This window comes from Eleutherodactylus coqui, chromosome 5 (genome assembly GCF_035609145.1).
Source record: "Eleutherodactylus coqui strain aEleCoq1 chromosome 5, aEleCoq1.hap1, whole genome shotgun sequence".
Lineage (NCBI taxonomy): Eukaryota > Metazoa > Chordata > Amphibia > Anura > Eleutherodactylidae > Eleutherodactylus > Eleutherodactylus coqui.
The window spans coordinates 74,540,899-74,555,216 of record NC_089841.1 but is presented as its reverse complement, the minus strand read 5'-3'; the positions used below and the strand labels follow the sequence as shown (position 1 = coordinate 74,555,216).

The 14,318-nt window shown below is 52.1% G+C and overlaps 1 protein-coding gene across 1 annotated transcript in view; it reads right to left on the bottom strand.

Moving 5' to 3' along the window:
• SNX18 (sorting nexin 18) overlaps nt 1–1,983 on the bottom strand; it is a 38,971-nt gene extending 36,988 nt beyond the window's left edge. Inside the window, exon 1 of the mRNA XM_066602735.1 lies at nt 405–1,983. Coding sequence (XP_066458832.1) covers nt 405–1,890 — 1,486 coding nt within the window. The 5' untranslated portion in view covers nt 1,891–1,983. The remainder of the gene's footprint in view (nt 1–404) is intronic.
• Between the last annotated feature and the right edge of the window lie 12,335 nt (nt 1,984–14,318).

The window sequence follows — 14,318 nt, the reverse complement described above, 5'->3', positions numbered from 1 at the left end:
AGACCCCAGTCCATCAACTACTGAAGATCTATCTAGAGGGTAGGTCATTACAAAAAAAAAATGGCAGGCCACCCCTTAGCACCTACTACGAAGGCTCTGCTCACATCCTACGGGTCAAGGCTGCGCTATAGCGGACATTGGTACATGCGAAGAACTGCTGTGGAACACTTAAGACTAGAATAAGAGGAATGAAGAGAGAAACTTGAGAAAACCTCAACTTCTGTGCAATCCAACTTTTCTACATCCCCACGATGGTCTATATAAGTCGCCGGACACCTTATACAACTACACTGACATTTCTAGTTAAAAATTGCACAATTCAGGTGGCACAGTTATCTCTTGCGCCACCTCAAGTGCCCCACAGCAGACCTGCAAGAGAAGAGACAAGCGCGGTTAGTGGTTACCTCTCTGGACGTGGATGATGTCTGGGAAGTTGGCCAGGTGACCCTGATACATCGCTAGTAAGTCCATGATGGGGTCCAGGTCCTGGCGAGGCTGTTCTGCAAACATTTCCCCAATGGTGTCGTAGGCATCCGCCGTGAAAGACATCGCCCGATTCAGCCCAGCTGAAAAGGGTTGCTGGTCAATCTCAAAGGCCTGACCCAATCCCTTGAAGGCCATCCCCACCTTCTGATACTCCTTCTTGAAGCCTGAGGCTTGCTTGCGGGCGAACTCCCCGGCCGTCTGGTTGAGTAAGAGGACTCCCTCATCCATCCTTTTGGCAAACGTCTTGAAGGCATCCAGCTTGGCCTCCACCTCTTGCGGCTCCAGAATGGTGGCTCCGGGCATGGTGCTGAGGGTCAAGAAGAAGTTGGCCCCGACCATCTCGTCCTTCTCGCACTTCCTCTTGCCTTGTTTCCATGCCTTCTCGTCGGTGCAGGTGAGGAAGTGCTGGAAGGCGTCACAGCGGGACAGTATGGGGTGGCTGCACATGTGGTCCATCCACCACACCAGGCCTTTCCGCCGTTTGGAGATGAAGTCCTCCTCGAAGCGGCCGGTGGCTTGTTTCTCGGGGATGCGGGGCACGGAGATGACGGGGAATTTCTCCAACAATCGGGCGTAGAGCCAGTCGAAGTGCTTGTAGCGGCGGTGGACGTGCTGCCCAGTGTGACTGGGCATCAGGCGGTACGAGATGTAGCTCTTCATGCCCTTGAATTTGGTCTGCTTGGTAGGTTCATCGATGGTACAATGGAAGGGGTACGGGTTCTCCTGCCACTCCGGCCCGTGCGGACCCTGTACCACACACAGCTTGTCCCCGTCCCGGACAAAACCCGCCGCCTCCCCCAACACGAAGGCCTCGCCGCCGCTCTTCACGAAGGCGGAGAAGCGGTTGAGGTTCCGGCTGACGGTGGCCGAGCCCTTGGCCTGGGACGAGGCGGCGGTGGCGCTGGAGGCGGTGGTAGAGTACGGCCCAGGGGTTGACAAGCGGTACCTGCTGCTGTCGTCATGGAAACCGCCTCCATAGTAACCGGTGGCCGGGGCCTCGTCGGCGGCCGTGGAGCTGCTGTCGTCCCACTCGTCGTCCCAGTCGTCATCGCTCGGCTGGCTGTGCTGGTAGTGGAGGGCGGCCGGCCGGGCGGACTGTACGGCGGGGTAAGAGAAGCTGGGGGGCGCCGCCGGCTCGTAGCCGCCGGGAGGCAGGTTGGCGTAACGGGAGTCTGCGGGCGGAGGAGGCGGCGGTGGTGGAGGCGGCGGAGCGGCCGCTTCTCCCCGGACCACCTCCACATAGGAGGCAGGGAAGAGCCCCCGCTCCCCGCGGCTGTTCACCCCCTCCAGCCAGCCCTCGATGTCCTGCTCGCTGCACAGGCTCAGCACCTCCGCCTCCCGCAGGGACACCTCGCCCGGGTTCTCAGCGCGGAAGTCATATAGAGCGCGGGCTCGGAGAGCCATGGTGGCCGGCAGGGAGGAGACGGGAGCCGCACACTGCGAGGACCGGAGGACACGGAGCAGGAGCTGCGGCCTGACTCCTCCCTCGGCCGGCCTCTCCTCCCTGTCATCTCTCTCCTCCCTCCTGCACTGGAGCCCCCGGGCGGACGGTCCCCGCTGCTTGGTGGGAGAGGGGCCCCAGCTATGAACAGTGCCCTGTAGGGGGGGCTCCCAGCTATGAACAGTGCCCTGTAGGGGGGGCTCCCAGCTATGAACAGTGCCCTGTAGGGGGGGCTCCCAGCTATGAACAGTGCCCTGTAGGGGGGGCTCCCAGCTGTGAACAGTGCCCTGTAGGGGGGGCTCCCAGCTGTGAACAGTGCCCTGTAGGGGGGGCTCCCAGCTATGAACAGTGCCCTCTAGGGTGGGCTCCCAACTACGAACAGTGCCCTGTAGGGGGGGCTCCCAACTATGAACAGTGCCCTGTAGGGGGGGCTCCCAACTATGAACAGTGCCCTGTAGGGGGGGATCCCAACTATGAACAGTGCCCTGTAGGGGGGCTCCCAGCTATGAACAGTGCCCTGTAGGGGGGGCTCCCAGCTATGAACAGTGCCCTGTAGGGGGGGGGCTCCCAGCTATGAACAGTGCCCTGTAGGGGGGGGCTCCCAGCTGTGAACAGTGCCCTGTAGGGGGGGGGCTCCCAGCTATGAACAGTGCCCTGTAGGGGGGGGCTCCCAGCTGTGAACAGTGCCCTGTAGGGGGGGGCTCCCAGCTATGAACAGTGCCCTGTAGGGGGGGCTCCCAGCTATGAACAGTGCCCTGTAGGGGGGGCTCCCAGCTGTGAACAGTGCCCTGTAGGGGGGGCTCCCAGCTGTGAACAGTGCCCTGTAGGGGGGGCTCCCAGCTATGAACAGTGCCCTCTAGGGTGGGCTCCCAACTATGAACAGTGCCCTGTAGGGGGGGCTCCCAACTATGAACAGTGCTCTGTAGGGGGGGCTCCCAACTATGAACAGTGCCCTGTAGGGGGGGCTCCCAGCTATGAACCGTGCCCTGTAGGAGGGGCTCCCAGCTATGAACCGTGCCCTGTAGGGGGGGCTCTCAGCTATGAACAGTGCCCTGTAGGGGGGGCTCCCAGCTATGAACAGTGCCCTGTAGGGGGGGCTCCCAGCTGTGAACAGTGCCCTGTAGGGGGGGCTCCCAGCTGTGAACAGTGCCCTGTAGGGGGGGCTCCCAGCTATGAACAGTGCCCTGTAGGGGGGGGGCTCCCAGCTATGAACAGTGCCCTGTAGGGGGGGGCTCCCAGCTGTGAACAGTGCCCTGTAGGGGGGGGCTCCCAGCTGTGAACAGTGCCCTGTAGGGGGGGGCTCCCAGCTGTGAACAGTGCCCTGTAGGGGGGGGCTCCCAGCTATGAACAGTGCCCTGTAGGGGGGGCTCCCAGCTATGAACAGTGCCCTGTAGGGGGGGCTCCCAGCTGTGAACAGTGCCCTGTAGGGGGGGCTCCCAGCTGTGAACAGTGCCCTGTAGGGGGGGCTCCCAGCTATGAACAGTGCCCTCTAGGGTGGGCTCCCAACTACGAACAGTGCCCTGTAGGGGGGGCTCCCAACTATGAACAGTGCCCTGTAGGGGGGGCTCCCAACTATGAACAGTGCCCTGTAGGGGGGTATCCCAACTATCAACAGTGCCCTGTAGGGGGGGCTCCCAGCTATGAACAGTGCCCTGTAGGGGGGGCTCCCAACTACGAACAGTGCCCTGTAGGGGGGGCTCCCAACTATGAACAGTGCCCTGTAGGGGGGGATCCCAACTATGAACAGTGCCCTGTAGGGGGGGCTCCCAGCTATGAACAGTGCCCTGTAGGGGGGGCTCCCAGCTATGAACAGTGCCCTGTAGGGGGGGGGCTCCCAGCTATGAACAGTGCCCTGTAGGGGGGGGCTCCCAGCTGTGAACAGTGCCCTGTAGGGGGGGGCTCCCAGCTATGAACAGTGCCCTGTAGGGGGGGGCTCCCAGCTGTGAACAGTGCCCTGTAGGGGGGGGCTCCCAGCTATGAACAGTGCCCTGTAGGGGGGGCTCCCAGCTATGAACAGTGCCCTGTAGGGGGGGCTCCCAGCTGTGAACAGTGCCCTGTAGGGGGGGCTCCCAGCTGTGAACAGTGCCCTGTAGGGGGGGCTCCCAGCTATGAACAGTGCCCTCTAGGGTGGGCTCCCAACTACGAACAGTGCCCTGTAGGGGGGGCTCCCAACTATGAACAGTGCCCTGTAGGGGGGGCTCCCAACTATGAACAGTGCCCTGTAGGGGGGGATCCCAACTATGAACAGTGCCCTGTAGGGGGGGCTCCCAGCTATGAACAGTGCCCTGTAGGGGGGGCTCCCAGCTATGAACAGTGCCCTGTAGGGGGGGGGCTCCCAGCTATGAACAGTGCCCTGTAGGGGGGGGGGCTCCCAGCTATGAACAGTGCCCTGTAGGGGGGGGGGGCTCCCAGCTATGAACAGTGCCCTGTAGGGGGGGCTCCCAGCTATGAACAGTGCCCTGTAGGGGGGGCTCCCAGCTATGAACAGTGCCCTGTAGGGGGGGCTCCTAGCTATGAACAGTGCCCTGTAGGGGGGGCTCCTAGCTATGAACAGTGCCCTGTAGGGGGGGCTCCCAGCTATGAACAGTGCCCTGTAGGGGGGGGCTCCCAGCTATGAACAGTGCCCTGTAGGGGGGGGCTCCCAGCTATGAACCGTGCCCTGTAGGGGGGGCTCCCAGCTATGAACCGTGCCCTGTAGGGGGGGCTCCCAGCTATGAACCGTGCCCTGTAGGGGGGGCTCCCAGCTATGAACCGTGCCCTGTAGGGGGGGCTCCCAGCTATGAACAGTGCCCTGTAGGGGGGGCTCCCAGCTATGAACAGTGCCCTGTAGGGGGGCTCCCAGCTATGAACAGTGCCCTGTAGGGGGGCTCCCAGCTATGAACAGTGCCCTGTAGGGGGGGGGGGCTCCCGGCTCCCAGCTATGAACAGTGCCCTGTAGGGGGGCTCCCAGCTATGAACAGTGTCCTGTAGGGGGGGCTCCCAGCTATGAACCGTGTCCTGTAGGGGGGGCTCCCAGCTGTGAACAGTGCCCTGTAGGGGGGGCTCCCAGCTATGAACAGTGCCCTGTAGGGGGGGCTCCCAGCTATGAACAGTGCCCTGTAGGGGGGGCTCCCAGCTATGAACCGTGCCCTGTAGGGGGGGCTCCCAGCTATGAACCGTGCCCTGTAGGGGGGGCTCCCAGCTATGAACAGTGCCCTGTAGGGGGGGCTCCCAGCTATGAACAGTGCCCTGTAGGGGAGGTCCAAACTATCAACAGTGCCCTGAGGGGGTGACCTAGCTATCAGCAGTGCACTTTAGGGGGTCCCAGCTATCAAGTGTCTTGTAGGGGGGTCCCAGCGAAAACGAACAGTGATTACTCTAAAACTGCTGCGAACAAATTTGCACCTAATTCTATGGATTTGGCAACGGTTTTTGAAGCAGATTTAACCCTTGCATTTCAGAGGTTGAATTCCGCAGCTTGAAGAGACATGCTGCAAACCTTTACGCCCAATAGGCACGGCCGTAGTTGCATTGTGGAAGCCGGCGGCCACCACAGGATTCCGCAAAAAATCCCTGCCATAGTGTGCAATGTAAAAGCGGGTTTCCATGCCCACGGGCCGAAATCAATTGGAATTTTCTACTCATGGGGGGGGGGGGGAATCGCAGCACGCTCGATTTAGAGCCTGATTCCGTGTGGACGACTTCCATTGAAGTCAATGGAAGCCGTCTGTCCCGTGGCCCTTCCACAATCATCATTGTAGAAAGGCGGCAGGATCTGCGTTGTCGCCTAGCGATGGCGCGGTTACGTCTGTACAGTGCAGGCGCGCCGGCCAGCACATTCATAGTACAGAAGCATCCAGACTGGTACGCAGGGCTCACCGGCCGGGCAGCGGGTCCGATACCGCTGCGGGATCCCACATGCAGAATCGGACCCGGTCGTGTGCAGGCGGCCTTACAAACCGCAGTACTTTTCACAAATGTTGCAGCAAGTTATGCACCATGTGAAGATGTAAAATCCCGTCCGCACGGCTCCCGCGCACGTTCTGTCCGTGTCCGACACAGGCGGACGTCACGCCGACAACGAACCCATTCCTTTGAACAAGTTCTTTAACAAGCCATTTGGTTTTTTTTACTCGGACGGACGGAAGGTGGAAAAATGAGCGCATGTCCTATTTCCGTGCGAGTGTTGGACGAGTATAGGACGTGTATGGCGCGGTGTCCCGTAATCGCACAGATGGGGGTCTGTGTGCCATGTGAGTTGCGCCCGGGAGTCTCAGGCACTGCTCGCTCTCAGCCCTGTGAATATGGGAGATATTACCGTACAAACTCCGTCCGACTGCATTATGGACGGGACTCACGCGGGAAAAGACTGATTAGAGTGCGTTCGAGTACGCAAGCGGTTTTTCATTCACTGCATAAATGAACGCCAAACAAAAAACGAACAGTCGTCGTCGGCTCTCGTTTAGGCGAATAATTGTCATTCACTTTCATTGGTTCAAACTAGTTTTTGAACGCTAATCATTCCGTCTACACGCACCTTTAGGGCTCTTTCACACGGGGAGCTGCACGCAGAAATCACGCACTTAAAAAACACGTGGCTATTAACCCTTACCAATCCAAGTTGTATCCTGGTTTTCCTAGGGGGCTTACTCTTTTTCTGCCGTTATACAACAGCGCTATCTGCTGGCTAAAGCCAGTACTGCATGAGGTGACACGTTGGATAGCCTCCAACAACAGAGAGGCTGGCAATATACAGTAAGAGAACCCGACGGACGTCTTCCAACATGGGAGCTGTACAGCCTTAAATCATAATGTCTTCAGACGTCAGACGGTGGATTGGAAAGGGTTAAAACCAATGGTTTCCTAGGGGAATGCTCAGAACGTTCCCATAGGAAAGAAATGGTTCTAATAGCCACATGCTTTTTAAGTGCGTGATTTTTGCGCGTAGTTCCCCGTGTGAAAGGCATCGCACGGCATAGTAGCACATGCTAAATTAACACACGCAATATGCAGAGAATAGAGCCCATTGATTTCAATGGGTTTGTTAACATTTCCGTATCTTGCGTGCGTATTTTGTTTGCGCAAGAATCCCCAGCATACTCTTCTTTTCTGTACATTTGCGCACCAAAGGTCCCCATAGAAGTCCCCCAAAGGTGCGCAAATGAATGCGGAGTTGCATAATATGCTGCGTAATTCCACTGTACGGCTGCCTGTCCACGGGCGTAGTGGTATCCTGCCGCAGGAGCCGCCACCAGGGAGCAGGAGACAGCTGACGGTTCTCCGCGCTGAGCCTATCTAATAGATAGGCTCACCCCGGAGAATCGTGCCAAATTGCAGCATGCTGCGAATTGCCGCCAGTGAGCGGAGAATCACTATGATTCTCCGCTCATGGACAGGTGGCTGCGCTTTCTATAGCAATGCTATGGAAAGCGTTCGCTGCATTCCTCGCGGCTGGATTATTGCCGCCAAGAAAGCAATAAAAATTCGCCCGTGGACAGGCAGCCTAAAAGGTGCATCTTTCTTAGCCTAGCGCAAATGAACATCTCCTCCACGTGGAAAAAGTGCAGTAAAGTACACCAAAGGGCACACAAAAAAAACTAGTGCTAAGGCGCACGCAAAATATGTATATGCCCGTGTGATGCCAACCTAAGGGTGCATTTACAGTATGCAGCATATTCATCCGCCAAAATACGCCATTGCTTCGTGTTTTTCCACCTGTCAGCAGTTTTTTATGTGCCAAAATAAGCAGCAAATTTCTGTGCATTAAAAAAAATAAACAAAATCCCACTAATTTTGTGCGTAAACACGTATCGAATATTTACTGCATATTCACGTCCCCTCAATGATTCCAGTGGGTTATATAGTCCGTAATACACACCAAGATAGGACGAAAGTCACATGAAGAATATGCAGCTGTGAGTGAACCCTTGAAACCAATGGTCTCTATTCACTGCGTATTATGAGTGTAAGACATACGCACATCACAATCTGTGCAGTCGCCCTCGGACGAAGCTTTTGGCGCGGATCCGCAGCAGATTTTGCCAATTCAATTCAAGACTCAATATCCGCTGAGGATCCGCGTCGATATCCACAGCAAACGGTGCAGACTTGCTATGGCGATCCACAGAAAATCCGTATGAACATACAGCCCGCTGTAGAGCCAACTGCAGTGCCCCCCCGTTACAGAGACCACCACACCGCCACGGTGCCCCATAAAGCAATCGCCACACACCACTGACTGATCTGCACCTAAATTCTTCTGTAGGTTCCCTTGGGCGTGCCAAGAAGGTTTTCTTGCTACTATACTCCGTGTAATCGTTGCTTCTTTAATGAGGTTACCAAGAAGAAGTCCAACCAGCTGCAGGACATGTTATAAAACAGCAGACATGACCTATGAACTCCTCCGCCGCTCCAATGCCGATGCTCTGCTGGTCCGCACCCGTCTTTACCTGGAGCGATGGCGTGCCGTACATGCATGTGACCAGTGTAGCCAATCACCGGCCTCAGCATGGATGCTAGCGTTTATCACGTAGTAGGTTGGTGGGGATCTCCAGCAAATCAGTTGTCTGTAGGGGCTTCTGCAAGCGCTGCATCTCCCTAATTTCCTACTTGGTACAGCCCCATACACTATCCTACCAAAACTATCCCCCCCCCCCCCTCCCGATCAGTGGGATGGATTGCATCATATATCCTAAACCATGCTACATAAGATGCAGACCCTTGCAGCCATAGTTTGTGATGGAACTGCACACTATTGGATATACTGGTTACACCGCTGCACACAAGCCGTCCATCGTGAAGTGTAATGCATCGGCCCATCTACAATGGCACAAGGAGCGTTAGTGGACTGTTGAGATATGGAAGAACGTTCTATGGAGTGCTGAATCACACTACTCCAGATTCAAACCAGATGGACGTACCTGGGTGCGGAGAATGACTGGGGAACGCCTTTTGCCTGAGTGTTGTGCCAACAGTTAAGTATGGCAGAAGTTCTGTTATGGTCTGGGGAGGTTTTACGTGGCATGGTCTCGGTCCGTTGGCTGTAGTGGAAGAGCCATGAACACAGAGGTGTACCCTGACATTCTAGACAGTATTGTCCTGCCAACAATGTGGACCATGATTGGACTGGCCTGAACCCTACTGAACATCTTTAAGACGAGTTGGAACATTTGCTCAGGAAATCCGAACAGCATCCATTTTCTTTGATAGAATTTGCCAGATGTTTGCAGGATGAATGGAGGGAGATACCAGCTGAAGTGTATGAGACATTAGTAGATAGTATGCTACAGAGAGTATTTAGTGTCAATAAGGCCAAAGGAGGCCCACCAAGTATTAACATATATATATAAATGCTACTATTGATTCTTGCTCAGGTTTAACAATCCGCAGCAGCTTCTTCCCATAAAAGGAAGTGTGTTACCTAATTCTAGTGATCCGAGCAGATTACACGGCTACATGTGCTGTCAGGATGAGTCCATAGATACCTTTACCAGTTTCCATTGGGCTACCATTCCTGAGATATCGCTCCTTAATAGTCTCATGTGCCATATGCAAATTAGCCCCAGGCGACCTGATGGCGGTCTACCTCTGTCAGCAGTCCGGGCTTTCACATAGCTGAGAAAATCGCACGAGATTTGTGTGTAGCGAGACGCGCAAATCTTGCATGTATATGAACACCATTCTTTTGAAAGGGGTCATATACATGAGCGTTTATGGGTTTTTTTCCTGCATCATGGCAGGTCTTTTCTTTGGGCGTTCTCTTGGAATGCATCGCCTATTGTTTTCAATGGGCCGGCAAAGCATTGCATGGCGTGCGAGGTGCCCGCAAGTGTAATGCAATGTTTCCCACCGTTGGCTCGTTCATTTATAGTTTGGCATAAATAGCGCTCGTTCAGTCACTTATACAGCGAATGTGAAAGACTGAACAACTTCTTGCTTGAATGGGCCACCGATGTATAAACAGCGCAGACGAGAGCGAATGATGACATCACTCGTCTCATCTAAAAGAGCTCTAACACTTATTGACTTCTATGGGAGGTACAGAAACAGCGTTGATCAGCAAAGCTTGACTATTTCTGTCATCCTGGTCACCACGTACTCAGCAGCGCTCCCATCTTGGACATGTTTAGCCAAAGTGCACGCATCCGTGTAATGTGATGTAATAGCTGTGATGTGTGCTCCGAGCCAATCAGCAGCCCCTCCAATCACACTATTTCACGTAGCAGACTGACTGCAGCTGCATCCCCCTCCTCGTCCTCCTCATATAGAGTTTATGATGACCAGGGAGGTTTTCCAACAGTCCCATAACCTGCCAGCAGGGAAAGGGGGAAGAAGATGCCACTTTCCCATCTGTACATTTTCACTCGGCTCTGCTACATCTGTGTAGAATCGACACACATCAGCCGTGGTAGGATACATGGAGTGTTTTCCCATTCTGTGGTGCTGGAAGTATACGATATGCGCACAGAGCCGTCCTGGATGATGCCACATACCACAGGATTCCTCGTACAGTTTTTGTCCAGATGTGGTGGAGTGGAGACGCGTTTACGACACTTTCTGCATCCCCCATCACTTTATTGCACCGCTCTTATATGCTACAGGGGACAATAACATTGTATGGAGGAATTGCTATTTAAGCAATGACTTCTGCAAATTAGCTGAATATTCACCATAAGGGCTCCTTCACATGAGCCTATGCGTTGTATGTGCCTGCATGCGCCGTTAAATCGCGCGAATGAAGAAATGACGCGATCCAGTCCCGAGCTTAATTAGCGTTTTCTTGTCCATTCACACGGCCGGGTGCAGCGTATTAGCAAAAAATACACCGCAGCCCAGAAATCCCTCGCTCGGCATAAATCCTCAGAATGACTTCAAAAGCCTAAATAGCAATATATAATAAAAATTTTTTAAAAAAACTATATCAGGACAGCGCCCACAAGGGAGTTTCAATAGATATAGCCCGAGGGGCTAGAAAAAAATGTATGAATGGACTTACCCGGTGTTTAGCAGGACCCTGCAAAGGGACCCACTAACACCCCTTATCCACGTTAGCTTCAAAATGAACTACAGATGTCCAAGTGACGAAGCGCGGTACGCGTTGTACAGAATAAAACGTTTGTTATATCGATTGTGGATACCGGAGGATATTTTCCTTAAGGAGCGCGGTGCCCCCCCCCCCCTTTTTTTCCTACTTATATTCAAAAGCCTAAATAGAGGCACCTGTAAGCTTTTCCCCGCACTGGACGCTGCTAAACGGCTTCCCCCACCCTACTTTTCCAGCTCCCATAGGAGTCTATGGGAGCCGCCAACGTATTCCAGCTGCAGGATAGAACCAGAACTATCTTATCCGTCCGCGTGTAAAAGCACTTGCCGAAATCCACAGCGTATGCGCTATTTTTCCCCACCGAGCGTTTGTTCGCGATACAAAATCGCCATGTGAACAAATGTATTGGAATCCAATGCCTCAGATGGTCGCGATTTTCGGCCCGCGTGAAAACGTGGCTAAATAGCTACATAAATCCGCTCATGTGAATAAAGCCCAAGCCAAAGGATAACGGCAGCTAATTCACCTGGTCACTACTCTGAAACATTACCGCCTCGTTCCCAGCCCTGCCTCTAATTATAGGAACACTGATATCAGGCGGCCGGGTGTCCTTGGCGCTGGCACACTCAGGACAGTGGATACTTGCCGGCTGGATACTTTTACAGCCTGCATGTTCGCTTCATATCCTCGAAGGTCATTAACTATGTAGAGCTGTAAGATAGCGCAGAATGATACGCCTATTATTAGCCAAGGCGGACAATTATGTCCTCAGCTCTCACTTATGTCCCACACTGCGATTACCATTATGTCCCTCGGGTATTGACCAGGTCCCTTTGACAGATTTTTGCCTTTTAGTAAAGCAACCACATATTACAAGCTTCTATTCTGTAATATGTCATATAGAAAATGGCAAATCTAACATCCTAATCTTAAAAGGGTTGTCCAACTGCAAACTATTGATCCTTAGGATAGGTCATCAGTAGTAATTTGGCAAGGGTCTGTTGCCCGGGACCCCCTTTGATCAGGTGTTTGTCAGGCCAGTAAGCTTGTGTACGAAGATGATTTTTGCAAGAAGCAGACAGCTCTGTTCATACCACAGTGCCCAGGCTTGTTACTGCATGCTAAGTTCACAGTTAAATGAAACAGAACTTTGCCTGCAATACCGATCCTGGCCACTGTGGTAAGAACGGAGCTGTCTGGTTCCAGCAAAAATTATCTCAGTGCACAAGCATGACAGACCAATGAACAACTGATAGGCAGGGGCCACAATTGAAAGATCCCTGCCCATCTACTACTGATGGACACCAGTAGCTCTATTTGACAAGGCTATTTTAGAATACATGGCACAAAATAATTAACGCCTTCACTCCCCAGGATGTATATTTACATCAGGGGGGTGCGGGGTGTGTATAGAGCTGGATTGGTGGCTGATCCCGCTCCATACACAGCAGGTACTGGCTGTCTTTGACAGCGGACACCAGCCCAAAACAACCGCAATCAGCATGAATGCTGATGGCAGCTGTTAATATTTAAGTGCCATTGTCAATATTGACAGTGGCATTTAAATGCCCTGATCAGTACTTGTGGATACTGAATGGCCCCCTGCAATGAGATCTTGAGGCGCTATTCAACTGCCATGGCAGCCCGGGGCCTATGGTATGGCTTTATAGACTGCCTATCAGACCATGGTATGATGCAATATGGCATTGCATTATACTCTATGAGCGATCACAAGTTCAAGTCCCCTACGGGGACTAAAAAAAATGTAAAGATAAGTTTTAGAAGTTTCATTAATTATTAGAAAAAAATTAAAAGGTAATAAAAATGTTTTTAAAAACTTTTCCCATATTTATATAATAATCAAAAATCATCTGTAAAAGGCCGATCTAGCAAAATAACGTGTTCTCATGTTATGGGGTCATGTCATCTTGAATTACAGTCTGTATTATAGTCCAGAGGTACAATTACAATTCAGTAGGCTTCAGAGCTGGAATCCCTCGGCATTTGCTGCTGGCTCAATGTCTGATCAGGTCTTGGAGTAGTGTTGATCGATTATTGAAATAAAAGAATTGTAAATCTGGACTTCCGATCCGACTTCCATTAAAAACAATAGGAGTTAAAATCAGGTTCTCTAATTTGTCCTTCTCACAACAGTGGTGGTACTAGCGGCTCAGTGGATAGCATGGCTGCCTTGCAACGGCGGGGGCCCAGGGCCAAAATCCCATCAAGGTCAGATTCAAACCTAGAACCAGCACTGTAAGGCAGCAGCGCCAAGCTTGTTGACTATTTCCAATGACAACCTGCAGAATTATGATTTCAGCTCTATTCTAAAATGCTAGACTACTGGTAGGAGTCAGCTTTTTCTTCTACACATATAATTAAAGTTCAGGGATTGAAAAAAAAAAGACATACAACATTTCTTTATTAGGAGGTCCAGATTGTATCATCTTTGTGGTTTGAAGATCAGCCATATCTGACAATGGGCTGCAGATAGCCACTATCACATCATGGTGGTTTATTTCATTTATATCTAACATGACTCCACCGTATGTATCTGTCAGCTTCTATAGAAATCCTGGTTGGCGGCACTATTCCTGGTCCGCTAGCAAATTCTTGTTTAGTAGTAACTAGTTTCCATTTATTTTGTATTTGTTGCCACCTAGTGGAGGGAATAAGGTTGTGCAACTACAGTATATAAGGGACCAGCAAACATTTTTCTAGTTGTCTTTGGTCATTTTGGGGGGGATTTTAAAATTAGGAGAATTTTTGATGCTACTTTTCTACAAGCGTTTTTCCTCTTTTCCCCTCAAAAATGCGACAAATTTATGTTGTATGGTATTGATAAATTTGTTGCATCTTTAAATATGTCCAATAGTCAGAACTAACTTGGTACGCCACCAAGCTACTGGAGTGAGATTGCGCCAAATTTTGAAAGATTGCAGCAAGTCACAAATATCTCTAAATCTTGACCAAGTAGCGAGTCACACCCACCACAGAGCAAACGGCTATAACTTCTGGTGCAAATAGTTAATACATGTATCCCCCAGCAGATTAGAAATACTCCAGAAAAAAAGGCGCAAAAATACATTGATAAATGTGGGTCCGTGTTTACTAGAGCTTATTTACACAGGCAGGAAAATCCAGCGATTTCTGTGCACGACGCGCGACACACAGAACTCTTGCATTGTATTAACCCATTCTTTTCAATGGGTTAATTTATCCTGGGGGTTTTCATCTCGCACAAAATCCAACGTCGGTGGATTGAAATATATTTAGACATACTTAACCCCTTAAAACTACAGGATGTAAGTTTATGTCCTGGCTGGGGGGTACTTAACGCAACAGAATGTAAATTTACGTCCTATGGAT